The sequence below is a fragment of the Aspergillus homomorphus genome, assembly GCF_003184865.1.
Source record: "Aspergillus homomorphus CBS 101889 unplaced genomic scaffold BO97scaffold_41, whole genome shotgun sequence".
Classification (NCBI taxonomy): Eukaryota; Fungi; Ascomycota; class Eurotiomycetes; order Eurotiales; family Aspergillaceae; genus Aspergillus; species Aspergillus homomorphus.
The window spans coordinates 143,910-169,621 of NW_020291927.1; the positions used below are offsets into that span (position 1 = coordinate 143,910).

The window sequence follows — 25,712 nt, forward strand, 5'->3', positions numbered from 1 at the left end:
TGAAACACCTCATCAATTATTACTTGAAGTGAATTCAAATTGAATGTCTTGTAAAAACCTTCGCATCGTGAGAAGTCACACCAATGCTTCCAATAGGTGTCCGTGGGAGAAGAATCTGGACGCAACACACCCAATCCACCACGACGTGTCCGCTGTCCCAGCCGCTGCCCCATGATCCGAAACAAATATACATTCTCAGAGCCCTGCTTGTGCTTGATTCATACTCTGATTAACTAACTCGTGTGATAGATGGGCGGTGAATTAGATCGAAGGTGTCTCGAATGAAGAAGTGGTATAATGAGAGACTGTTTGGAGAAAATCGAGAAGGGTACAATGGTGAGTAGGGCGGTTCAGTCAGGTTGGGGAAGCCATTGGGATAGACCAACCTCATGCTGAAGATTTTTTAACAAGTCGCAGAGAGATTCGAGTACAGAAGGCAGATGCGAAGGGGGAGGAGGGTGAAATGGAGCAAGACAACGGTGTGCGCAACTGTCAAGTAAAGAGCATGATGCGGACGTAGGTTGATTAATAGCGTAGCGTGCAGTGTATAGAAAATGAGATGAAAAAACAAGATGAAAGGAGGAGAGATGGAAACAGCAGATCGTGGGTGAAAACTGTGTAACAAACACTTTGTCTACATCAACTCACCTCACCATGACTGCAAATCCCAGGTTAGAGTCTGACTCAACATCAAAGTCTATTCACTGCTACTAAAAGATTGATTTTGCTACTATGAGTGTTCATCATTACTATAGAGGGTCTCATTTCAAAAGACTCTCTGTCACGATAGATTGATTAGTTGCTACATTTTCCCCTGATTGGGCAAAAGACTTTATTTTGCATATGTAGTTTGGCTTCCCTCCCCTTCCAGTTCAGCTTCATTCTCCCATCCAAACTTCAGTATAGCAGCCTGAGTGGTCAGGCGGCGTCTGTGACCAATCAGCGTAGTGTGACAACTCATACTGCTTGACTGGCATACCGACTCTTTCTCTCCTCTTTTCGCTTCTTCTCCCCTCGTCAACCTCATCTTGAGCACAGAAATGTCGCGAGCATCCATCCTCGACCTCCCTTCCGAGATCCTGAGCCAGATTCTGCACCAAATTCTATTTGACACCTTCGACCAGCAAGTCTTTCGAGCACACAACGCCAACACGACTGCTCTTCTCCTCATCTGTCGACAGTTTTACCACCTCATCCTTCCCATCCATTACCGCGAACTCGAATTCTCCCACTCCACAAGACAAAAAGCGAGCTGCCTACTACGCTCCCTGCTATCCAATCCGAGGCTGCTCTGGCTCGTCCGATCTCTTAAGATAGTCCTACAGAGCTGTTGGACCCCTGATCCTCTCGCAGTTGAGGACTATACGGCTGCGGCCGAGGTGCTGCATCTCTTTCGCGGGGTCCAGGTTCACACGCTACAGATCTGCGGCGAGGTGGTCTTCTCCCCCGAGGACCAAGAACGCCTCAGAGTACTATTTGTGCCGGAGCAAAAGATCAGCACCGCCCGCTGGGAGCTTCTCCATCATGCCATCCGGCATCTTCCCGCGTTGCGGAGGGTGGTGCTAACGCGCTGGCGAGATGAACCTGGTTATGGGTTCGGGGGTCGATTCGACTGTCAGCTGCAGGGTTATGAGGAGCTGCGTGCGTTGCCCGGGACGTATCCGACGATTCTTTCGGCGATTTGGAGGGAGACTCGCGAATGCTGCGCTTCGTCACAGGTCTTTCCCCCTCTTCCTTCCGCTTTTTCTTCTGCTTTTTCCTTTTTCGTCTCTTTACTTCCCTCGCTGTTTTCTGTCTTTCCAGTTTCTTCTACCCTCCCAGAGGCGTGAACTCTAGAAACCTCCATTCTCGGAGAGTGAACCCCCTCGCAGACTGACCTTCATCTTGTCGGGAATAGGATAATGTGGTCCTGGGACAACCTTCGACCAACCACATGATAGACCTCAGCATCGCATTCGACGATCTCATCGAAATCGGAACCCCAGATACAGCCACTAAGTTCAAAGAATTCTACACCTGGCTACAGTCCCGCCCTCACGCCCTCCGACGCATGGTCCTCGGCGATATCAAGTTCCAGGAGCTGGGGCTAGGAGACTTCCGGGCCACCGCGTTTCCTAATCTGCACACGGTCGTCTGCCCGACCTTTTACGTGTCGTCCGCGACAGAGCCCGGACATTACTGGCCTGCAGCCGTGGTGCTCGATCAGCTGCTGGGTCCGACGGTGCAGACATTTGTCTGGGATCTGACCAGCTACGCTCAGCAACACGGAGAGGGACTATGGGAGTTCGACGAGGAACAAGCACGATTGTTACTAGCATTGGCCGAGAGCGCCGCTGCGGACGAAGACACGGCGCTGCAAACGATCCAAATCCGGTTTAACCCGGAAACAGATCGAACAGACAGTATGGGAGGGGAGGACTACCCGTGGGACCGCATAGAGCGGCTGCAGCAGGAGATTCGCGCATTGGGAATGGATCTGGAGTATAGCACTCCGACCCTAACGCGCGAAGAGTACCGACAGCTGCGGGAGGAAGAACGGAGGTGGGAGGAAAGTGCCGAGCATAAGCAGATGTTAGCGAATATGCTATCGCGAGTAGGAAGAAGTGGGGGTCCTCCGGATCCGCAAGAATGAACATACATGGACCTGTCTGTACGCAAACACCCAGCCTGGACCGGGGCATCATGATTGGAAAATAGGATATGTCTCATTTTCAGCTAGGATACTCAGCCACAATCCCGGTTCCTGGCGTAAGATTCTTATCGCATTCAACGCACAAGTTCAAGCCGATTGTCCCTGAACATTCATTAGTGACGGATCACTAAGTGCGGAAATGGGATCTCGCTCCCGCTTTCCCCACTGCGGAGTTAGTGGTGGTGGATCGAAGGATGACTCCGGGATAGGTCTATGACTTCCGTGCCAAGGATAAGGATGAGGTTAAGCAATATCCTCCTATGCGCCTAGAGTTTAGATTGTATGACACCTTGCACTCCAAGAGGCATTGAAGGGACGTTGTCTTGCAGTCCAACCATCGAACAATACCGTACAAGAATATCTATGCTACAAGGATCAATCCGAGAGCCCACTTTACTGCAATAAATGAAGCATTCCCCTCTCGCAAAGCAAGACTCCCCCCCCTCTACAACCCACCATCAATAAAAGGCGGAGGAATATGAGACTCTCCTCAAGGATAAACAAATAATGTCGTGGATTGAATAAGTCAGTCAGCCAAGACCATTAATTTTCAAGTTCTGACACGAAACAGAAAAACTGCACCTACTATCATGCACCTGTGATGAAAACGAAAAACTAACTTTAATGATTCCATGAATTAGAACTGAATCTCTGCCTAAATACACAAAATACTGCACACCGTGGTCAGAACGAGAGGGTGTTGGATCCTCATGGGAGACCTGTAGCACACAAAAGAAGGTATGGTCTCAGATCTGATGTTTGGACTCAAGACCTCAAGTACATCCCGATCATACAACTTACTGGTCCAGAGTCCAAGTTTTCGAGTTTTCGTAGACCGTTCGCCGACAAGACTTACAAAAACGAAATTTTGTCGTAGGGAGGCTGAGAGCATCCCCCCATTTTTTTGGGTCAGTTGTGATGATAAGTGGCGAGAAACAAGAGGTGTTGAACCCCTTTGATAAACATGCAGCATAGGCGAGAGAAAGTCAAGTTGTCGGATCAGGGTGTTAAACGTAGGACCACGAGTACATCCAGATCCTGGAACTAAGTCGTCCATAGAGCCTTTGTCGACTTAGGCGTGTCGTGAAGAATGAGCCAAAAGGATTCCTAGGTCTGCTTTCAAAGGTGTTATTGATACCTTCAGCGGTATGACCGTTGAGACACCTTACCTAGTATATCCTTCTCTATCTTCGTTCACGGCATCTGCAGTTGTCCCAATCCCAAACGCGGCAATTGGTCTCAAAATTGATGCAGAAGCGGCCACCACACTTGCAGTTTTTCCAGTCCCAGATTTCGCAACCCGGGAAAAAGTTGGGACACCATTCTCCGTGGCATCTATAATCAAAGGGGTTGGCATCTCCTCCACCGACCCCGGTATCACCGCCGGTGCCTCCACCACCTGTCGCGGGTGCTGCATTATTGATGTTATTGATGTTGGTGTTGACGTTGTTGTTGGTATTCACGTTGATATTTGTGTTTGTGTTTGTGTTTGTGTTAGTATTCTGATTGACATTGGCGTTATTTCCCTCGTTGGTGGCAGCAGTTGGAGTTGCGGAGGCTGTGGATGTAGATGTAAAGACTGAAGAGGTTGCACTTTCACTTAGAGTTAGAGGGGTTACAGGAGAAGGTGTAAACGTTGCCACGTTGGAATCCACATTGGCATTGGTGTTGGCATTGACATTACTGTTGAGATTAACATTCTGGTTGTTGTTTGAGTTGGCGTTCTGGTTATTATTAGCATTCGTGGTAGGTGCAGGCGTTGTTGCAGCTACTGTAGCGGTCGTCGTGGCTTGGCGACGGTGATTGTTGCCTTTATATTTTCCATCGTGGTATTTGTTGTCTTTATATTTTCCATCGTGGCATTCGCATGAGTGGTAATCCCAGTGCTTGCAGTTTGGGTCTACCCATTTGCAATCATGATGATCATCGTCGCGACGGTAATTCTTGTCTTTATATTTTCCATCATGGTAATTGTCGCCTTTATATTTTCCATCGTGGTATTTGTTGTCTTTATATTTTCCATCGTGGCATTCGCATGCGTGGTAATCCCAGTGCTTGCAGTTTGGGTCTACCCATTTGCAATCATAATGATCCTTGTCATCATGATCATCATGACCTAGTAATAACTTAGTGAGCCTCAAGGAAGTCAAATGCCACTTTTTTTTTTAATGTACCTTTAACATCTTGGTATGTGTTACCACCTGCTACAGGCGAAGCAGTAACGGAGCCAACAAGAGCTGCAGCCAAGAGGGTATAGACGACCTTCATACTGACTGATGTTCAGTATGAGATAGGCGTTGAATATCTGGAAAGTGACGGGTGAGACACTAATAATGATGGAAGCTGTTTGTGCATGAAGGACTTGGATTTCGAGCAGATATTCCTTTTAATTTATAGTATGGGAATGTTTGGTCTAGACGCATTCTTTTCGAGGCAATGGAAATCGGTCAAGGTAGGCTAGAAAATCTAGAACACAAAGAACACAGATTGAGGTCATCGGGATCAGAATTCTCTCATATGGTATGAATAACAAGGTGGGACATGACGGCGAGTAGCCGAAACCTCAAGGTTAAGGTTCCCACCGATCCCATGGGCCTGCGAAGCCTAATTAATTGTACGGAAACATAATTCTGAAAACGGATCTTAGCAGACGCACTACTTAAGTCATAACACGTCAAGATGCCAAGATACACGTCTAGATGCCAAGATGCAAAGCTTATCTTGAAAGCAACAAAGAAGCAGATGATTCCATGTACACTCGTATCCATTCGATCATGCTGATCGATCGAGCACCTGTCATTAGCCATTTCAGACAAGGAAGTGCCAACAGCCACTTCTGTGATCCGCAGGGCTACTACCCGTTTCCGGCGTGGAACCCGCTGGCGGCAAACCTTAATTTTTATAGTAACTTCATAGATCTGTACCCCGCCTAAAGCGGTTTTGTTTACAGCCGTCCGTCCCCAGATCGATGGCGTTCGGTTTAGTTGAAGCGATTGCTTTAACCCAACAAAGACCTTGTGTTCATGGACTTGGATTAAGCGTGCAATGATCTCTTGCATGGTTGAGTCATGGGCAGGCCGCTCGAGAGCCACACGATACTCAATTGCAGTGGAACACAGAATCCAGATACTGAAGGTGATCTGTGCATATCGATTATACTAGCCAGCACAATCAGGGTAGCTCTAGACCAGTCTACCAACACGCCATGTTGCAGTCATAGGTCCACTATAAGATATCCGCTGAGTAATGCAGATCTAGAAATGGATTCACATCCAAGAAGTGCAATCAAATCTCCGAAGAGTAAAACTATGGTCTATTTTTGTACCAACCTCGAGGCCACACCGGAATAGCTCGATTTTGGAAAGCCGCCCGTGGCCTTTCAAAGGCTGCACTCAGTGGTACCCGATATCATGAAGCGAAACTACCTCCACCGGGCTACCTTTTGTTCTTCCTCCTCTAGGGAAATCCCGGTGACCAGTTGTGTTTCCCGCTTGGAATCAGCATGTACACCAGGATCTGCATCGGTCGAATTTGTTCCAGACCAGCGAAGACGAGGCCCTTCCAAATCTTCAAAAATGCGCTACCCTCGTTCTGTACGATCGATACGAGATCTTGGTTCAACATCGGGCCCAGCAAGTATCGAGACTTTCTTCTGTGAATCACGTGTTTTTCCAGGCGCTGGATCTGCTGCCTCTCAAGCGAGTCCACGGCAGAAAGGAGCAGAGCCCACGTATAGAGTTTAGTATCTCTTACGATTACGAGCAGAGGTCCATTATGGGCTTATGACGCTCGGTTAAGCCAAGAACGCCAGTCTAGATGGCTCGAAAGTCTGGCCCTGACCCTATTTCAAAAATAGGATTGTCGACCGCATGCATTCACGAGCCTCGTCGAAGATCCTGATGGTCTCTGCGCCTAGGCCTCGAGTTCCCTGGGATCTTCTCGTTTCCCGCGGCGGATATACATCAAATTGTGCCATCCGCCCCATGGTCCACCGAGATAGGATGTCGTTCATGTGCCCTTCATCGGCCATTGGACCAACCTCGTTCCCTAAAGTCGCCTACTTACCGACAACAAGAATAGAATCGTATTCTTGTTCCACTAAGCTCGCGAACGCCAAGGCTTCCTGCACCGAGTCAGCGGCGGAGGGAGCGGAGAATGCCCAATATCTGGAGGCTAGCTGATCGGGTTCCAAGTCTGCCATGGGACAAGTTGTGCGCTTGGTCCAGCGCATCTTTCTCCACAGTTCGCGTCATCGGCGCTTTAATGAGGCAAATACTGGCGTTTTGTAGAAGTATCCGCTCGCTTGCCAAGTTGTACGAACCCAGGCCAATTTTACCCCTCAGGTGGCGGGATGAACGAGGGACTAGGCCATGCCTATATGCAAAGTACGCTAGCTATTCCCTTGGCAAGTATCACCAGCATTCAGTCCCCCAACGCCGTAACTGGTCTTCTGAGACTGAGGAGGTTTACCTCCCAGCTGAGAGATTACGAGAAGGATATTCTGCACATTTCCTGCACATTTCCCTACTTCAATCAGGCCTCCGTTACTCTATACCAATGCAGCAGGCTACCTTGTCCAGGCAGATTTCAATCATATTCTGAACGCCAACACAGCATGAGCAAACATGATCAATGACAACAGCTACTCCGATATTCTAATCTACAAAAACGTCCGTTGGGTCTCCTGCAAAGAATTGACAAACAAAGCAGTGCAGCTGCTGCTGTATATAGAATATAGAATAGACAACACCGCGAACTGGGTAATCAATCTGGTCAATAATCTAGAGACAGCTCTGGATAACTCCTTTGGCAACATCACAGGTGGCCAGGAACTGGGCATAAACTCATTAGTCCAGGTGTGGCTGGACAGTGCCGACTCGGGGCATGGACTGTGTGCCTCGTTACTCACTCAGCATGCTTTCATTGTCTCTACCCACCCTCACCCCTACGATATCAATTTAACCATCACATTCTAGCACTCAGCTCCGACTTAGTCTACCACTATCGGAAGAACAAAACTGGCACCACCTTACCTGCTGTAAGACGGCATGATTTCGCAGCCGTCAGTCCAGTTCCGTCAGTCGTACTGGTAGACGCTGCCGCCACCTAGGGCACGGAGCTTGCACCCCCAAACTGCGGGCTCGTGGACGAGACCACCACAACAGTAACGTTGAGATATTGATGGCTCACGGATGGCTGCTTATAGCGTTTTCTTGATTTCTTGCTGGTATGATGATGTTTGAAGTAACTAATGTTTCAGTGCATATTAAACTCGCTTGGTAAATCGCTCTGGATCGCATAGCCGGATTCTCCGCTATACCGACAATCCTCGAGATAGTCTGCCACATGAAACTAAAGTGGTTTCCCAAAGCAGGAATAATAATATATAGATCACTCACAGGTGCCGGAGCAACTCTCTCGCTTCCAGCAGTCCGTCTCTCCCACCTTTCAATAGCTTGATTCTCTAGCCCTTGAGTTCTCTTTTGGCAAAGCCTGACAGCTGCCTGTACTGAAGGAAGACATGCGGTGTTCTGTGTACCAACCATTATAACAAGGATTGTTCCACCCATTTTGGACTCCGGGGACGTGAATGAATCAGGTAGCTTGTAAGGGTAACCCTACCAGAAGTTTCAATTCAGAACGATAAAGATAGCGAACTCCAGTGATAATAGCAGTGGCTTCACCGTCAACAGCTGAGCCCCTACAGGCGCAGGATGAAAACACTACAAGTCGAAGCCGCTGCCGCCGCGGCGGTGATAATAGCAATAATCACCATTAATCTAGCTCGATGTCTTCCTGCTCTTTCACAAATATCTCTACTGCTACGGCAACAGTCAAATAGACAGGCATCTTCACCACAGACATGGCGATCCTGTCCTCACGTCTCTTCCCGTCTCAGTCAACCAGCACGGTGCTTTAATACATGAATTAATATTCCTCGTTAGTTCCGTTGCTGGGAGGAAGGAATCACGCGCGCAAGATGCTCCATCTGGCAATGGGCGAATCCTGGGATAGGGGCTTAGCAGAATACATCAGCAGCCACTAGCACCTTTGGAAAAGGTCTAATATTCCCTCAAATGTCTCGAACTACTCGGCCTTTCTATAAAAAGAGAGAATAACATGGTCCTGTCCAAAAATTTACTCCATAGTAAATTACAACTAACAATTATATCGCAGTCCTCCGGATGGAGTCCAGACCGGAAGAGGAGTGATGTCACAGGCCAGCAGCACGCGTCACTAGTCCCAAGTCTCATGCATCACGTGCCGTTGGCTTACTACTCGGTCTTTTCCACTGTGTTCGTGGCCTATTTAGATCTAATGGAAGTACGGCGGTGGTTAGCGGCCAGTATGAAAAAAATGAATATTGCCGGCAGAATGAGCCGTGGCGTGGGGAGGGGGCGGGGGCGCGGGGGTCGGCTATTAGGTGGTGATTGTCTTATGGAGAAATTCTGGAATAGAAACCCTATTCTATGTTTAGTATATGCTTTAGAGTATGTATAGAGTTTAATAGGCCTAAGAAAGGTATATAAAATCTATAGTATCTTCTATAGACATAGACGGTAATACCTCCTGAGGATAAGAAGACCCTTATCGTAATAATCTACATAGAATAAGGAGTTATCTGATAGTATCTCTTCTTATCCGAATTTACAAGCTAATTGATATCCAGTATCTATCTCTAATACGGTCACCACCTTGGTAGGCGGTCACCGCTGCAGCGAGAATATTAGTTAAGAGAGTTCATTTTTTCATACTGGCCGCTAACAGCCGCCGTACTATGAGAAGACTTACTTCTGCCCCCCACAGTCTAGAGATAGTATAATCGAAAAGAAAAAGGAGCAGGCAAGCAGGTAAAGCACCCTATTAGACTTCAGATCTATTCCGCTTGGTTGCCTGACTGACCCCCTTGGTTGCTCAATAGCTCAATTGATTGCTCACCGGGCTCACCGGGCTCACCCACTTTGAACGAAGTACTACTCGTTCAGAACCTTGTATCACGCGGTTTTGACCACAGGAACAAAAGTCGAGCAGAGTCAAAAAGCACATAAACAAAACAGCATAAGGAGGGAAAAAGCAAGAAAAGACTTGAGAGACCGGAAGATGACAGATTCTCGCGGGATCGCATGTATCAAACATGTCGCAACCTTAGCCTACCATAAGAGTGAAGCTACCCGATCGTATATCACCAACGATAACTGGCGCTGTTAGGCAATTGAACCGCTGGATTTGATCATATAGGCACTTTACAATCGGACCTGTACATATACAGGTAACTGTGCTGAACCGCTTATTCTTACATATGTGCATTGTAATGGAGAGTCTCCCAAGGTGCAGGACTTTTCGCATGTTAGCATCCTTAGTCATTTCCTACGTTCTTAGTGTCCTACTCACTGGCGAAATAGTCGATGCGTGGTCGGTCCCGACCCGATCGACGTGGGAGGGAAGGATCGAAGGGGGTTGCCCGGCAATCACAATTATGCACTCTTAATTGACTTGTACCATGTTCAATCAGACTGTTGGGGGAAGTATTTTCCGATTCTGCCAGGTAGACTCCTGGGCTTGGGCTTGGGCTTGGGAAGGTTGCTAATGACCCCTAATATGTTAACCGAGGTGGGTAAACCCATTAATGCCTGTACGATCCTACCTAGCTAGGATTATGAAATTATATATTTTCAATCAGACCTAAACATCTTGCAGAGTCCCCACGAAATCAAGATGATTGATCTGCATCATACTTTCATCATACACAGCAAAATCCTTCAGGAATACACTACTAGGTAGACGGGATACAGTTTTTCAGACACAATAAATGGAATATAGTTTCGTCTGCTCGTAAAGTACAAGACAGTCGCCTCCCTCGCGGTGATCGCTAAATCGTGACTATAGTTAGAGTACATTACTAAACGCCTGGTATGCGACCGACTTTTCCATGTCCAGAATCAATCCCTTTTTATACAATCTCTAGCAAGCTGCCGCTTCAAGCCCGGGCCTTGCGCTTGGCCCGCGCCCGCTCCAGAGGTGCCTCGTAGACATCCGTCCAGGTATCTTCGAAGGTGGTCTTGCGTGGTCCGATCTGTCCCTCGTAGAAATTCATCTTGCGCACGACCTCCATAGCGCCGGTACCCAGGGACACCGTCTTGCCCATGATGATACATTCGGAGACACCCTCGATCAGATCCGTGCGGCCGGCACCACCGGCATCGAAGAGATGGTCGGCGGTCTTCTCGAAAGACGCCAGCTGCAGGACCGAGTCACGCATCTTGGCGAGACCGAATCGCGTGATACCCAGAACTTCACCCTTGTAGGTCATGACGTCGGCCAGAAGCTGCATGTGTCGAGGATCGATGTCCATGTCCTTCATAACCTCGCTGATTTCCTGGACGATCGTCGACCGCGCCGCTTCAATACCAAGCACCTCGCGCATCTCCATGATGTTGTTGGTCTTTGTGCGGAGACCGTCCACTCCCATCGTGGTCATACACGCCCTCAACCCGTAACCTTCGACCAGAAGCGTGTTGGTAGTCGACGTCTCATCCGTTCGAATAATCGCACGGTAGGCCTGGGGGTGACCGAGGACTTGGATGTCAGGGAGCATCCGCTTCAAATGCTTCAACCGCAGGAAAGGGTCCGCACTGGTGTGCGCAATCTCTGTCTTGGATAGAGAAGCTTTGCTGGAAGGCTCAACATCCATGTAGACGTGAATGTGTGAGCGCGAGCAACGGAACTTGAGATCATCTGCCTTGAAACGCTTGTGACTCTTGATCGCCGCAAGAATGTTGTCGATCTTCAACTCCAGAGCCAAGTCCTGGATGGTCTTCCAGTTGATCTTGACGGTAATATAAGCTTCCTTGCCGGTCCATGTCTCACGGATGTAGTGGATAATATCACGTAGATAGGTCTGCTCAATACGACCCTTGACGATACGGGCAGCAATGATGTTGTCCTTGGTGACCAACTCACAAGCGACGACAGGCGTACTGATCTCCTTGGAAGCGTTGATAATTTCCTTAATACGGGGGACACCCTGAGTAATACTCATACCAGCGACACCAGCAAAGTGGAAAGTCTTCAACGTCATCTGGGTACCGGGCTCACCGATGGACTGCGCACCGACAGCACCAACGGCATGGCCAGCCTCAACCTGGGCCTTCTTGTACTTCATCAAACACTCAGTGATGAAAGTCCGCAGGGTACGCTCAGTCAGCTTGCCCGTGTGATTCAACCCCTTTTGACTTCTCTCGTCAGAGGGGTCAAAGTCACCACCACGGGAAATGAGCCTGTCCGCCTTGGTGGCGACGTACTGCTGAATCGACTCCAAGAAGTCACGGGCACTCTCAAATTGATCAATACCATGGTCACTGCGATCCATGTATGCAAGAGTGTTGCCCATCAGATCTTTACGGACCAATTTGGCGCGCTCCTTCGAAAGCATCTCCTCGCAGACTTCCATGATCTCAGCAGGTAGCAGACTCCGTTCGTCGTTCGAATAAGTGATAGATTCCGAATGGATGAAAGTCCGGTCGAAGTGGACGGGCTTAGCTTTACCCTCCATGTCCACGGGGTCCAGCTTATCGTCACCGTATTGGAATTGGACGATCGCTGCAGAGGAGTTGCGCACGGTGTCATCGTATCTGGTGGAAAGATCTTCCAGGGACTTCATCAAACGACGAGACATGTAACCGGTTTCAGCCGTCTTGACAGCAGTATCAACCAGACCTTCACGACCAGACATGGCGTGGAAGATGAATTCCGTAGGCGTCAGACCCGAGAAGAAACTGTTCCGCACGAAACCCTTCGACGGAGGCTGACGGGCATTCTTCGGGAAGTGAGGCAGGGTACGGTCCTGGAAGCCGTCCTGCACACGCTGGCCACCGATAATCTGCTGACCGACAAGGGCCACCATCTGGGACACGTTGATACTGGAACCCTTGGATCCGGATGTGGCCATGATCAAGGGGGAGTTGTATTTGCTCAGTTGAGCAATACACTCGTCACCAGCCTGTTGACGAACCTTACTGAGAATACCGGAAAGCTGGTTCTCCATAGTTTGCAACTCGTCACAGCCGGGATACTTCTCTAGCGTACCAGCCTTGTACTTGGCAATGACCTCGTCACACTGCGCGTAAGCTGTCTCGACCAGATCGTGCTTCGAGCGCAGCAGCTTTTCGCTGGGATATACGTCTGTGATACCGATAGAAAAGCCCATGTTTGTGAACCAACGAGCAGACAGTTTAGACAAGCGGTTCATGCCCTCGGCAGCGGCCGCTGGCCCAAAATCTCTCAGCATAATATAGAACACGTTATCCTTCTTTCCAGAACCAATAGTAGACTTGTCCATCACACCACACATGACCTCGGAGTTACGAATGACGAGCCAACCGTCCTTGGGGTCGAGATCCTTGGGCGTTTTATCCTTTGGCATCTTGAATTCTCTGCAGGCAGCATCCAGGTTGACCAAGCAAGGGTCGTCCTTGTTCGGCCGCATGAGGATATTGAACACTTGCTTTCCGGTCCAGAGCATCTGGGGCTTAAGCACGGCGGGCGGAGGAAGATCGAACCGAGTTTGAGGACCAAGCATGTAGAGACAAATTTGTGTGAAGGAGCGACGGTCAAAGAAGTTGTCCTTGCTACTGAGGACGTAGGCAGCACTAATGAAATCCTGAATGGCAGAAATGATAGGCTCTCCGTTCTTAGGCGTAGCCAAATTGTTCTTGACACCCATGAGTTCCATGGCTTCAGCTCGCGCTTCTTCCGTCTGGGGAACGTGCAGATTCATCTCGTCACCGTCGAAATCGGCGTTGTAAGGGTTGCAAACACACTCGTTGAGGCGGAAAGTTCGGTGGGGGCGAACTTTGGCGAAGTGGGAAAGGATACTAAGCTTGTGCAGGGAAGGTTGCCGGTTGAACAGGACAATGTCACCATCCTCAATATGACGCTCGATAACGTCTCCCTCTTGGAGCTGGTCAGCGATCATGTTCAGGTTACCGTACTTGAGGAAGAGCTTGAATGTCTGGCCCTTCTTCGTGATATAGTTCGCTCCGGGCCATTTCTTCGTTCCGTTTCGGACTCTCTGCTGCAATTTCTCCTTGTTATAGCGAGTGACGACTTCGGGGTAGGTCATGTTCTTTGCCACCAGCTCTGGGACAGCGACCTCATCGACACGCAGGTTGGGATCAGGGGAAATGACCGTACGTCCAGAGAAGTCGACACGTTTTCCAGACAAGTTACCACGGAAACGACCTTGCTTTCCCTTCAGACGCTGGACAAAACCGCGAATGGGTTTGCCCAAATCTGCCTTGTTCAGACCCGGGACATCACTGTTGATGTATACTGCAATTTGCAGCTGCATATAGTCCCAGCATTCCATGATAGTCTGCACTGGCGCACCCTTGAGCAGCGCGTTCTTGAGGTTGATGTTACTCTGGACGATATCTCCCAACTTGGCAGTCAAGTCATCCTCGGTCGACGCTGCATCCTGACCGACGGAGGGACGAATACAGACCGGAGGGGCTGGAATAAACTGCCAGAGGAACATCTCGGGTCTGGCTTCCTTCGGGTTGAGACCCAGCAATTCACAGTCGGTATCGGAGATCTTCTTGAAAAGGTTGAGAACACGCAGAGCATTCATGTCATCCTGGGCCTTCTTGTAATGTTTTTCGACCTCCGCATTGGACGTACGCGCTTCGTCGAAAGACCGGTCAAAGACGATCTTGCTGGGCGGGGGCACCTTCTTGACGGAGGTAGAGGCGTTGAAGGCACGGAATTTGTCGTGGGTGATTTTCAGGGCGCTGGTTCCGGCCTTCTTGACCACACCGTTGACTGCACCACAGTTCTCACAGTTGCGAGTCTTCTTGCACCGCTCGTTAATCCGCTTCGCGATCTGCATCCGTCGCAAGTTGTCCAGGCCCGGGCGACGCATTTCACGGAGGAAGGCACGGCGATCGGCTTCAGGGAGGAGGATGTGGGAGCATTCTTTGCAGATTTCTTGTAGGATGGTGATGACTCGCTTGAAGTAGCCGACGTGGAAGGAGGGCAGGACGAGCCTGACATGGCCGAAGTGTCCGTTGCAGACCTGGAGTGCACCACCACACGTCTGACATGTTGAGGACTTGTTCGAAATACCCATGCGCGCGTCGAGGGGACCATTGGCGACGACAGCTCGGTCATGTTCGAGATCGAAGAATTTCCGGTCGGAGACTTCCACCACACCTTGGCTAACGATATCGTCGTTGGACCTTTCGCAAGACAGAGTCAGCATTCGCCCAGGCTGCTTCCGGGACACATAAACGAAACGGGAAGACAGGAAGGAGTCGGGAGAGCAGAGACTACTTACAGGACACCGAACTTCAGTTCCTTGATAACTTTGGGGACGCGGTCAATGACCTGGGCCTTGCCCAGGTCGACCTGCACACCTTCTGGAGGCTGCATCACGGTGGTCAAATGATGATCATGGCAAGGCGACAGTGACTCAGCGGAGATGGAAGTGACAGCGCTGATAAGGGTGCGCGCTCGAGAAGAAAATCACCGCAGTAGTCGTCAAATTGTCAAGCAACACGCCACCAAAGACCCGTGAATGCGGTAAAATCGGAGAAGAGACGGCGGGAGGGGGAGAAATTGCAGACCATTGCGGCGGCGGGGTCGGCGACGAACTTTTCTGCGGTTAATGTGGAAGCTCCGTCCCAGTTCAGCTCCCGCCGCTCCGCCCAATCAGAGCGGGCGGATACGGGGAAGCATTCTTTACTATGACAGGTAGAGTAGACATCATGAATTCAAACACTTGTATAATTTATGACAGGTAAGAATATGTGGGTTATATTGTACAATTAGCTTTGAACACCTCCAAAACGTCTTACTTCGACAAGAACGCCTGGAACGCCTTCTGTTCGATCACCACATTGCCCACAGCCCGCAGTCTCTTGCGGCCCTCCTTCTGCTTCTCCAGCAGTTTCCTGCGTCGACTGACATCACTAGCATGAAGCTTAGCCAGCACATCCTTCCGGTAGGGCTTCACCGTCTCACGAGCGACGACCTTGCGACCGATAGCCGCCTGGATGATGACTTCGAACAATTGCCGATCCACATGCTCCTTGAACTTAGTCACCCACTGTCGACCGAGTCGGTCCGCTTGGCTGTAATGTACAATGCGAGCAACAGCATCTACGGGGGCTTTGTTGACCAGGAGCTGCAGTTTCACGATATTGCTCTGCCTCCAAGCCGACTCCTCGTAATCCAGAGAGGCGTAGCCCTTAGTGTTACCCTTGAGCTTTCCAAAGAAGTCATCGACTAGTTGCGCCAACGGAAGTTCGTACTTCAGGATAACCTGAGTGGAGGTGAAATACTCGAGGCTCTTCTGTTCACCGCGGTTATTTTCACAGAGTTCGATGACCTTTCCAAGGTACTCATCCGGGAAAGTCAGAGTGGCCGTAACGTAGGGCTCGTGGAACTCCAACACCTTCGCACGTGCTGACTCATCGTCGGGGAACTTGGCCGGGTTGCTAATAATCTCCTCTCTACCATCTTTGTAGACAATCTTCACGGGAACTGATGGGGGAGTGATGATGATACTGGCTCCATGTTCCTGACGCAGACGGTCCTCAAACACGGAGCAGTGGAGCGTTCCCAAGAAACCGAGGCGGAAGCCGGCACCCAGGGCTTCTGAGGACTCCTTTTGCACCGTGATACTTCTGTCATTCAGCATGAGTTGGTTAATGCTGTCCTCCAGGTGCTCGAAGTGATCCGCATCGACCGGATAGGCGGCCACGAAGACCATCGACTTGGGTTCTTCAAAACCGGGCAGCGGTTCCACAAGCTTTTCCGATCCGACTTTGGTGTAGGTATCACCAATCTTGGCTTCCTTGCTCCGCTTCATACCAGGGTTGAAGAACACGTAACCGACCTGACCGGCACGGAGCACCGTCTGCGGGGTCTCGTTCGGATACATGATGCCGACCTCGCCCACGAAGTACTTGAGTCCGGTGGCGAAAGACACCAGCTGGTCTCCCGCTCGGATCTCGCCGTCAAAGACACGGACCAAGCAGATCACACCCTTGTAGGCATCGTACCAGGAATCGACGAGGAGCATGCGGAGGGGCTTGGTGTGATCACCGACGGGACTATCCATAGTCAGCTCTAGCATCCGAGTAGAGGAGGTGGAATACGTACGCTGGGATCCGATCAACGACTGTAGGAAGTAGCTGCTGCACATTCAGACCAGTCTTCGCGGAGACCAGCACGGCGCTGTCCGTGTCCAGCTCGAAAGAATGCTTCATCTGTTCGAGGGCACGTTCCGGCTCGGCCGACGGCAAGTCCACCTTGTTGATGACCGGGATCAATTCCAAACCTTGTGAGAAAGCGAGATAGAAGTTGGCAACGGTTTGCGCCTGGATACCCTGACTGGCATCGACCAAGAGCAGAGCGCCTCCGCAGCTGGCATAACTGCGAGAGACCTCTGCACGGAAGTCCACATGGCCCGGCGTATCGACCAGATGAAGCAAATAATCCTCCCCATTATGGTTGTATAGCATCGTACATGTCTGCGCCTTGACTGTGATACCACGCTCGCGTTCCACATCGAGCTTGTCCAGGACCTGCTTATTGCTTCCAGCTTGAATCGTACCCGTCAGCTCCAACAGTCGATCGGACAGTGTACTTTTTCCATGGTCGACGTGCGCGACGATACAGAAATTGCGAAACCTGTCGATTGGGATTGCGGCGATCCTGTTCTCGAGATCCGATTTCTGGAGCCCGGCACCTCTGGCGGACCGCGCGGCGGAGTTGGCGAAAAACCGGACGGAGGTAGGAAGGCCGAATGGCGGCTGGAGTAGGCTAGCAGCAGAGCATCTCGGCGCTGCGCTCAGCCACCTGGCTAACTGCAGGCATCCTCGCATTGGGAGTTCTGCACTTGCATGGGAGTGAACCGATGATGGTGATAAGGAGTGACACGGTTATTGACTCTTGCGGGCGGAAAAAAGTACGGCGTTGCGGAGAACTCGACGGCGCGGGCGGTGGGCACAATTGCCGCGGCGACAAATGGGGTAAACAAAGCATCCTCTTTTTCCACTGCACCTCTCGCCGGCAACAGACAACACTCAATCACGTTCCAGGTTCATATAACAGTATTGCATCATGCCGGCCGCAAAGGATAAATCCAAGGTTCACAAGCTGTCCTTGAAAGGTACGACTGCTCGTATTCCATGACCACCAGCGCAGAACGCTCATGAGCAGATAGGATCGGCGAAGCTGGTCGCAGAATTCGTGAGTACTCTCATTATATTAGTGGCTGCGTGTGGCTGACAATTGCAGTTCGAATATTCCATCAATTCTATCCTGTAAGTGACGGTTAGACCAGGATGACCTACCTCGATTGACTTTAGGACCAGTTTCCAGCGGGGTGTCTATCCTCCGGAAGACTTCACAACGTGAGTACCAGTTCCCCTCTGTTAGACCATCTTCTAACTTCTTTATCTATAGTGTTAAGAAATATGGTCTCAACATGCTCGGTTGGTCCATCAATCCTCATCCTCGGTACCTCTATTGACCAGCCCAGTCACCTCCGACGATCAAGTGAAGGCCTACATTAAGAAGATCATGTCGCAATTAAACAAGTGGATGATGGGCGGAAAGATTTCGAAGCTCGTTGTCGTGATCACAGATAAGGAGACGGGCGAGCACGTGGAGAGATGGCAGTTCGATGTACATCCACCGTTCCTCTCGGCATGCGCAGGCTAACCGGGACAGGTTCAAATCTTCGGGAAACACTCCAAGAGCCAGTCCTCAAAGACTGTTGGTGACAAGGAGAACGCCACACCAGGGTAAGTCACCTTTCTGCCTCGAAGAGTTCGTCCGCTAACCAGCCTTTCGCAACAGGGACAAGGACGCACAGCCCGCGACGGTCGAGAAGACGGAGAAGGAGATCCAAGAGGAGATCCAGGCGATCTTCCGGCAGATTACCGCGTCGGTGACCTTCCTGCCGGTGCTGAACGGCTACTGCACGTTTAATGTCTTGGTGTACGCGGACGCGGACTCGGAGGTGCCGATGGAATGGGGCGACAGCGACGCGAAGGAGATCAAGAACGCGGAGAAGGTGCAGCTGCGGAGCTTCAGCACGAACAACCACCGGGTGGAGACGCTGGTGAGCTACCGGCTTGCAGATTGAGGTACTAGGTACCTATTAGGGTGTTCTTTCTTATGCAGGCGTTAAGGGGTGGGCAGTTGGGATCTTGTTCTAATGTTAACTCTTCTCAATGAATTATGAAAGCATTATCAACCTCTTCCTCACTTATACCAAGACAACGCCATCCGCCCAAACCACTCAACCTAATACTAAGACAACCCCAGCCTTACAACATTTGATACACAATACTAAGAATACCAAGGCAACCCCTCCATCCCCTCAAACAGCTGATTCCCACTAAGTCCACCATCCCACCGAACCAACGCCCCCACCACTTCCCCCTCCTCCCCCTCAAGACCCCTCAAAACCTCATATACAGAACCCTCATCCCACCCCCTCCTAACCCTCTTCCCCCCCAAAACACAGCCAGAACCATACCGGTCCCCCCTCCAAACCCCAATCCCCCCCTTCTCCTCCCCCTCCACCAGAACCTCTAGCGGGGTAACATCAGGCGGGGGATTAATCCCAACCACCCGCATCTCCACGCCACCACCATCGACTCTTTTCCCCAGTCCCAGAGCCGGAAAATGCACTTCCAGGAACCTTGCGCGCTTGAACTCGTGGGTTACCACCGTTATCCTGGTGGGATACCGGGCTGTTACGGACCGGAATTTCAGGAGGGAGAAGAGGAGGTTTTGGTGGGAGTCTGTTGCGTGATTCTCTGTTGTTATTCTTGTGGTTAGGGAGGTGGTGCTGGAGCTGGAGATAGAGGGGGTGAGGTTAAAGAAGGCGTTGTCTTTTGCTAGGTTCTAGATTATCATTTGGTTCATTTGGTTAGATGGCGTATGTACTGTACTGTTTGTAGTTCTTTTGGGTCTTTGTGGTAAGGGAGGTAAAGCTCAATCAAGCTAACTGTAGTGTCAAGCTCCAACGAGCCAACTTGGTAAAAAAATTAAAAAAAGGAGGGGAAACATACAAAATATGACTCCCCCTCAGCAAGAGACGTGCGGTCTTGTTTCGTGGGACCTCTATATCCCGTCCATCCATACTACCTACCCACTGTAAGTATCCAGGGTAGGCAGGATAGATGGGTGTGGTTAGCTTCTCTCTTATAACTAACTGCTATAGCTACGACTACGCTACAGCAATGCTAGCACTCATCCAGGGAGTTACAGAAAGGACTCACCCCGAGAACACAAGCAAGGCATGCGGATCCTCAGCGGCGAGACGGAGGCCCGTCACGACGTGGGCCGTGAACGTGGGCGTTTCGCCTTTTTGAAAGGGTTCGATTATCCTAACAATTATCAGCTTTAATGCTACCTTGGGAGGCGGTTTCGGATTGATATAGGGAGGTTAGTGGGCTTACCATTCGTCTTCACTGGCGCCGTTCGTTGGTCCTCTCTTGTAGATGGCGTGGCAGCAGACGATAATTAGGTGATTGAGGTGGTTGGTGGTGGGTGGGTGCATTTTGGGTCTTTGTCTTCACGATGTAGTGAAATTGAGGGTCGAGTTGTTGAGTGAAGGATGGGGGCAAGAAGCTCGAGGAAAGTTATTTACACCTGATCTATGTTGGTGTATGATTGAGCCTGGTTAACAGCCGGGTCGGCCACTGCCGTACCTTACCTAATATGGTGCCTACATCGGTCTTCCTGGGAAGCTCGCATTTATGATCCCACTAAGACATGCACAAAAACGACGAGAGCTTAACTTCTGCAAAGATCCCCCGACCAAGCTGGACTGGACCTACTATTCCAGCTAAACATCATTAATATACATACTGATCTTGTTAATCCATACAACCATGTGGCTAACCCCAGCCGCGCAACACTAAACCCCGAAGAAAGGATATGGCCATCAAAACAAAAAAAAATCAAAGGAATGATCGTCACCCACACTCAACAAACTCCATGCAATCCCATGCATGATATGCAATCGCGGAAGTATGGTATCATGTCATTAACACACAGATGCTCGGTCGCAAGGAAACCAGCTTGCCAGGCATAATAGATACCGTCAATGACGCTGAAGAATGGACAGCAGCAGAGCAGATGCAAGGTACAGTGTACACTTCGGATGTAAATTTTGGGTCGAGCAAATGCAAAGATGTATGGGAAGGAAGAATAAGAAAAGGGATGGCCAGAGGGTATCAGAGGTCAAGAAGGAAATAATATTACGGTTAGATCAACGGATCGTGGCGATATGTGCATTCGTCACCTTTGCGGCATTTCCCGCTCTGCCAGTACCGACAGGGTACAGATCCTGCCTTGGGCTATTTGCATGTTAGATCGTTGTCTGAATAGCTGGGGTCATCGAGAGATACTTACGTGCTTCTTGCCCAGGTCGTTATATTTGTTTCGCTTGGGATAACTGGACCGGTCGTCGTCGGCCCCGTCATAAGCGCCCGTCTCCCGAAGGCGCTTGCGCTCGGGATCCTCAAAATGCACAGATTGCTGAGGCATGTTACCCGCACCGGGTTGGCTCTGACCATTGATCTGGGAAAAGATGGCAGCGAGGTTAGGCGCAATGCTGGGTTGGGTCGGCGGGGCCTGCGGAGCTGTGGCCGCCGGCTGCATCTGCTTTTGGGCGTTCATGATGGCCAGAATGTTCTGAAGGTCAATGGCCTGCCCTGCTGCAGCCTGGGGAGCAGCCGAAAACTGGGGCATCTGTAGCATTGGAGGCTGAGATGCTGGCTGCGGCTGCGGCTGCGGCTGACGGAACAAGCTGAAAGTCCGCTCGAGATCTGACATTGGCGCAGGTGCCGGCTGGGTCTGAGGTGGAGGGGTCGATTTTGGTTGTTGGGGAGCACTCTGGATAATTTTGAGCAGATTCGAGATATCGAATGGGGCCTGGGCGGTGGCTGCGGGCGCGGGCGCGGGCGCGGGCGTGGCTGCAGCCGGCGGCTGAGGTTTTACCGCAGCGAAATAACGGTTTTGCCGGGCCTACGACGATACTGTCAACATAGAGTCCCACTGAGAGTAACTATACGAACTACTTACCATGACATGGTCAGGAACCTCGCCAAATGAGACCACATCGGGCACTGCTTCCTCAGTGTCGGGTTGAGGAGGCTCCTTGGGTGTGGATGGCACATCCGCTGGGGAAGTATAGAACACCATGAGAGTGGTGGCTTCACGATGCTCCTGCGCCTTCTTCTCTGCACTCTCGGGGATTTCAACGCCACCACGCTTGATGAAGTTCCGACCGCGCTCCTCAAAGGGCATCTCATCGAAATCGATTTCTAAACCCATCAGCATTCCTGGAAGAGCTGCATCGTCATCATCTTCAAGGTCACTCACCGGACGGCACAAAGTATTCAAGCAATTGCTCCTCGCGAATGCCACCCTCCTCGTCATCCTCTTCGTCAAGATCGCGGTGAAGCTTCAGTACGCTTCCTTCGCCCTTCACGTCACCCGCTTCACGCTGCATGCGATCGCCCGGACCAAGTTCCTCATCAGGATCATGCGTGAACAATCGGACTTCCGTGAGAGATTCGTCGGGCTTCCAGGTCACTCGGAGTCTGCGTCGAGCCTCCTTGCGAAGCCGCTTTTCCCGTTCCTCTTCTGTCTCGGGTGTTTTGGGCTCTGCTGGCTGCGCTGGGGCTGGCTCCTTCGGCTTGTTCAAATCTGCCATTAAATCACCAAAAGAAAAGGTCGGTCGCGGAGGTGCCGGTTGGGGTTCTCTCCTTTCCGGAGGGTTACTGTTCGAAAATATTAGGAGACTGTTCTCTTACATCATGTATAGCACCGTGGTCTTACCTGGTTTTAGCCGCTGCGGCTGCTGCACGTTCGGCATTCGATGTCCCTGGCCGTTTCGAGGCGGAAGAAAGACTACCAAACAGATTGGTTGGCTTGGGTGCTACAATATTAGTCTTCGGGCGAGAAGGCTGCGCTGAAGCTCCCTTGTTATCCAGGACTGCGTCTTGCGGTCGCTTAGGAGCGGCAACAGCGCCACCGGGCTTCGACGCATTCTTATTATTGGACGTTACAACTACTCGCTTCGTTGCCGGCTGCCCATTGCTTTCAGCATCACGGGGTCTCTTGGATCCAGCAAGCTCTGGCCGGGCGCCATCAGAAGCGGTGGCGCCAAGAACGGTGCTCGTCTGTTTACTAGGCGATCCATCCTTGGCTGCAGGCTTCGCAGAGTCCTGCTTCCTTTTGGTGGATGCCGCAGCATTGTCCATTATCTCCTGCGCCAACTTCTTGACAGCCGGACCGCCTTTCTTGACAAACCTTGGCAACAGCTTGGCCACATTCGTTTTCTGAAGGACATCCTCATCCATGGTCACAAAGCGCGAAAGCAGCTAAGAATGAAGATTAGCTTTATGGATGGACGGTACGGGGATCGGAGTCGCTTACCTTGAGGATATTCACTGTCAATGCTCCATCGAAATCGGCGGCTTGATGTCGATCTAACAAGAACGAATACATAGCTGCCACAGCAATGGGATGTTCGCCCAACCTATGAACGTCAGCATTCCATTTTGCTTTGTGACTGTAATTTTGATTCAAGCAACAAGCAACAGGAACATAGTGGCAGTAGATGCAAGCACGAAGATTTGTGGAGCCAAGCCTGTGGCCGGTCTAAAGTCAAAGAGCATTGCGGAAGCACCCAGTCTCTACCGGCAAGGATCAACTTCTTTGTTCTCCAGAGGAAAGTGAAACATGCACAGTCGTGTTGTTCTTGTTTAGGACAAGCGACTGGGGATGCCTCCGCTGTGAGGTTTGGGGGTGAGTATTCCACCCTTACTGACAAGCACTCCTTTAATAGATGCCAATACCCATACTAGGTAGACTACATGGGATAGGCTCATATTTCGTTTCTGACTTCTATAGCCACGACAACGACATGCTAGGTGCGGGAGGGAAAAGAAAAGAGAAAGGACATACTTCTCGACGATTATTGGATGGCCCATTTCCAAAGTCGCACAGACAACCACATCCATGAGACGGCGCTGCAAGACCACGTCCTTCTTCAATCGGGTCGCTTCCTCATTATTGCCTGTATTTTCCGCCGCCTTCATGGCTTGAGAGCTGTCTTTCCATGCATCTCTTACGGTCTTGACAACATCTTTGAATGCGACCAGCGCACTCTTGACCTTGTCCACATTCGGCCGTCGATTACGTGGGGACCACACAGCCTTCAAGACATCATACTTGGCAGCCGCCTCAGGCTCAGTAGGCCGAGTCGCTGGGAGGGGAGACGATTCCTCGGGATCCTGGTTCTCAATTTCAAGCTCCGAGTCTGAACTGTCGGTCTCCGATTCCGACGATTCAGCGGCTCCATCCATCTTCTTATTAGCTCCTTTGGCGGTGGTCTTCTTAGGTTGCAGGGTAGACTGTTTCTTCGTAGCGGGTTTCTTAACTGGTTTCGCGCCCTTTGCAGCCGCGTGTGATTGAGACAGATTGGGACCTAGGCGAGTTAGTGGAATCCCACCAATTAAGAGGTAACACAGCATACCGTTGATGGGTAACACAAACTCGTATGCCGATTGGGGTTTAGGAGCGATAGGCTGATTGTGTGTTACGGACTGGCCCAAGGCGGGTGGCATTTGCAGGTCTTCCCGATAGAAGTTGTAGAGCCTGAGCAGTGTAAGATAACGCGTGCAATAACAGAAGGAATTCGCGATAGACCTACTTTGGTTCATCGGGGTTGAGATAGAGAAGGTTATTGTTGTTGTGGAGAGAGGATTGTTGATTGGCAGCTTGCTGTGCAGAGCTCAGGTACTGTGGGTTAATGGTTTGTTCGGAGCCGGTCGGCGTCGACTGAGTGAATTCCGTGGGGTAGTTCATCGGGACGTGCTTGGAATCGGTTAACGACACCCTATGATGACGCAAAGTAGGTTGCCATACCGAATTTCCTTCCGCATAGCCGGCAGGCAGTGAATACTGGACATGATGTTGATGCGGATCCGGGCGGAAATGTGCTGTCTGGGGCTGTGCTTGCGCCGTCGGAGGAGAATGCGAATGGGATTGGGCGTAGACATCCGGCACGGAGAGATTCTGAGGGGGATAGTAGGATCGCGAGAATGTGTACGGTGGGAAGTGGGCGCTGTCAGAAGCGGCGATCGGCTGCGCTTCATATGCAGCATGTGTTGAGGAGAATTGCGGCGCTTGGCGATACTGAGGAGTCATACCGATCGGATGTGCGGTTGCAGGTAAAATGGGCTGCGGATGCAAAGCCGTTGCTCGCCATGACTGTGGGGTGGTCGAGGAATATAGGCCATGATTCTGATCTTGAGGGGTCGGCAATGGACTTCGTGATGGAGGATTCTGACTGAAGACTGGATGATCCCAACTAATTCCCAATGGCTGTTGTGATTGCTGCTGCTGTGCCTGTTGTGGCTGCTGTTGAGGCTGCGATTGTGGTTGAGGAGTAGGTTGTTGATGCAACTGTTGTTGTTGTTGTTGTTGATGATGTTGTTGAGGATGCGCATGTTGATGGGAAGGATCGGGGGTTGTATACAAAGGTTCGAAGTTGGTCCAGTACTCAGGTGGCGGCAATGCGCCGGGATCTACTGGTGCGCGGTGCAGACCGGGCATGATGTTCTGCGACGGTGACTGCTCCATGCTACCGGTGTCTCCTTCGCTTCCTTCTGGCACCTCGGAGTTCACGGTAGCCTTTAAATCTGCTTTAACAGTAGCAGTAGCAGCCGTTCCAGTGACAAAGGTAAGGACAGTGAGTGGGAGAGCGAGTTAAGATACTAGTATAAGTCCGGGAGTCTGTTTGTAGTTGTTGTAGTGAAAGTAGAAGGATGGATGGCCCAAAGTGGTAAAGGTCACATGCATCCACGTGCTGGATAGTTGCTTGCCAAGTTGGGATTAGATCGGGTGCCGCTCTAAGATCTCGGGAGGTGGGGGGCGCAGTCAAAACGAGCCTATTGGTCCAAGCTCCCTGAGCAACGGCGGC

The 25,712-nt window shown here is 50.8% G+C and overlaps 7 protein-coding genes across 7 annotated transcripts; 2 read left to right on the plus strand and 5 right to left on the minus strand.

Moving 5' to 3' along the window:
* Positions 1–1,040: 1,040 nt before the first annotated feature.
* On the plus strand, positions 1,041–2,632 carry BO97DRAFT_417149 (uncharacterized protein; the record flags this gene model as incomplete). Its single annotated transcript, XM_025696463.1, has 2 exons — positions 1,041–1,718; positions 1,898–2,632. 2 exons carry the CDS (start codon positions 1,041–1,043, stop codon positions 2,630–2,632), a joined length of 1,413 nt encoding a protein of 470 aa, XP_025548230.1.
* Positions 2,633–3,876: 1,244 nt separating this feature from the next.
* On the minus strand, positions 3,877–4,960 carry BO97DRAFT_445729 (uncharacterized protein; the record flags this gene model as incomplete). Its single annotated transcript, XM_025698578.1, has 3 exons — positions 3,877–4,416; positions 4,765–4,808; positions 4,867–4,960. 3 exons carry the CDS (start codon positions 4,958–4,960, stop codon positions 3,877–3,879), a joined length of 678 nt encoding a protein of 225 aa, XP_025548231.1.
* A 1,188-nt stretch (positions 4,961–6,148) lies between these two features.
* On the minus strand, positions 6,149–6,923 carry BO97DRAFT_417151 (uncharacterized protein; the record flags this gene model as incomplete). The annotated part of the gene is made up of 2 exons (XM_025696464.1): positions 6,149–6,438; positions 6,758–6,923. The coding sequence occupies 2 exons, from the start codon at positions 6,921–6,923 to the stop codon at positions 6,149–6,151; spliced, it is 456 nt and encodes a 151-aa protein (XP_025548232.1).
* A 3,589-nt stretch (positions 6,924–10,512) lies between these two features.
* Positions 10,513–17,615, minus strand: BO97DRAFT_375435 (DNA-directed RNA polymerase III core subunit RPO31). The gene is made up of 4 exons (XM_025692989.1): positions 16,856–17,615; positions 15,585–16,806; positions 15,027–15,160; positions 10,513–14,928 (listed from the first exon to the last, which is right to left on the minus strand). The coding sequence occupies exons 1-4, from the start codon at positions 17,578–17,580 to the stop codon at positions 10,671–10,673; spliced, it is 6,339 nt and encodes a 2,112-aa protein (XP_025548233.1). The 5' UTR covers positions 17,581–17,615; the 3' UTR covers positions 10,513–10,670.
* A 150-nt stretch (positions 17,616–17,765) lies between these two features.
* On the plus strand, positions 17,766–18,950 carry BO97DRAFT_397020 (spindle checkpoint protein MAD2). The gene is made up of 8 exons (XM_025694110.1): positions 17,766–17,867; positions 17,922–17,947; positions 17,996–18,021; positions 18,073–18,111; positions 18,164–18,192; positions 18,240–18,385; positions 18,431–18,504; positions 18,560–18,950. The coding sequence occupies exons 1-8, from the start codon at positions 17,819–17,821 to the stop codon at positions 18,846–18,848; spliced, it is 678 nt and encodes a 225-aa protein (XP_025548234.1). The 5' UTR covers positions 17,766–17,818; the 3' UTR covers positions 18,849–18,950.
* Positions 18,951–19,054: 104 nt separating this feature from the next.
* Positions 19,055–20,273, minus strand: BO97DRAFT_480240 (DUF218 domain protein; the record flags this gene model as incomplete). Its single annotated transcript, XM_025700737.1, has 4 exons — positions 19,055–19,615; positions 19,783–19,834; positions 19,993–20,100; positions 20,173–20,273. 4 exons carry the CDS (start codon positions 20,271–20,273, stop codon positions 19,055–19,057), a joined length of 822 nt encoding a protein of 273 aa, XP_025548235.1.
* Positions 20,274–20,558: 285 nt separating this feature from the next.
* Positions 20,559–25,635, minus strand: BO97DRAFT_375446 (uncharacterized protein). Its single transcript, XM_025692990.1, has 9 exons — positions 24,656–25,635; positions 24,441–24,604; positions 23,693–24,385; positions 23,162–23,264; positions 22,562–23,106; positions 22,103–22,503; positions 21,803–22,044; positions 21,131–21,745; positions 20,559–21,075 (listed from the first exon to the last, which is right to left on the minus strand). Exons 1-9 carry the CDS (start codon positions 25,370–25,372, stop codon positions 20,983–20,985), a joined length of 3,573 nt encoding a protein of 1,190 aa, XP_025548236.1. The 5' UTR covers positions 25,373–25,635; the 3' UTR covers positions 20,559–20,982.
* Between the last annotated feature and the right edge of the window lie 77 nt (positions 25,636–25,712).

Bases quoted from the DNA above. Each gene is read 5' to 3' on its own strand.
- BO97DRAFT_375446 (XM_025692990.1), bottom strand. From the start codon at position 25,372: ATGGAGCAGTCACCGTCGCAGAACATCATGCCCGGTCTGCACCGCGCA. The intron at 23,265-23,692 runs GTATGTCCTTTC...TGACGTTCATAG, and splicing joins CATCCAATAATCGTCGAGAA to GTTGGGCGAACATCCCATTG. The intron at 22,504-22,561 runs GTAAGACCACGG...ATTTTCGAACAG, and splicing joins GCCGCAGCGGCTAAAACCAG to TAACCCTCCGGAAAGGAGAG.
- BO97DRAFT_397020 (XM_025694110.1), top strand. From the start codon at position 17,819: ATGCCGGCCGCAAAGGATAAATCCAAGGTTCACAAGCTGTCCTTGAAA. The intron at 17,868-17,921 runs GTACGACTGCTC...ATGAGCAGATAG, and splicing joins TCACAAGCTGTCCTTGAAAG to GATCGGCGAAGCTGGTCGCA. The intron at 18,022-18,072 runs GTAAGTGACGGT...CTTTAGGACCAG, and splicing joins TATTCCATCAATTCTATCCT to TTTCCAGCGGGGTGTCTATC.
- BO97DRAFT_375435 (XM_025692989.1), bottom strand. From the start codon at position 17,580: ATGCGAGGATGCCTGCAGTTAGCCAGGTGGCTGAGCGCAGCGCCGAGA. The intron at 15,161-15,584 runs GTGATCGAACAG...ATCTCCGCTGAG, and splicing joins TGCGGGCTGTGGGCAATGTG to TCACTGTCGCCTTGCCATGA. The intron at 14,929-15,026 runs GTAAGTAGTCTC...GTCTTGCGAAAG, and splicing joins GAACTGAAGTTCGGTGTCCT to GTCCAACGACGATATCGTTA.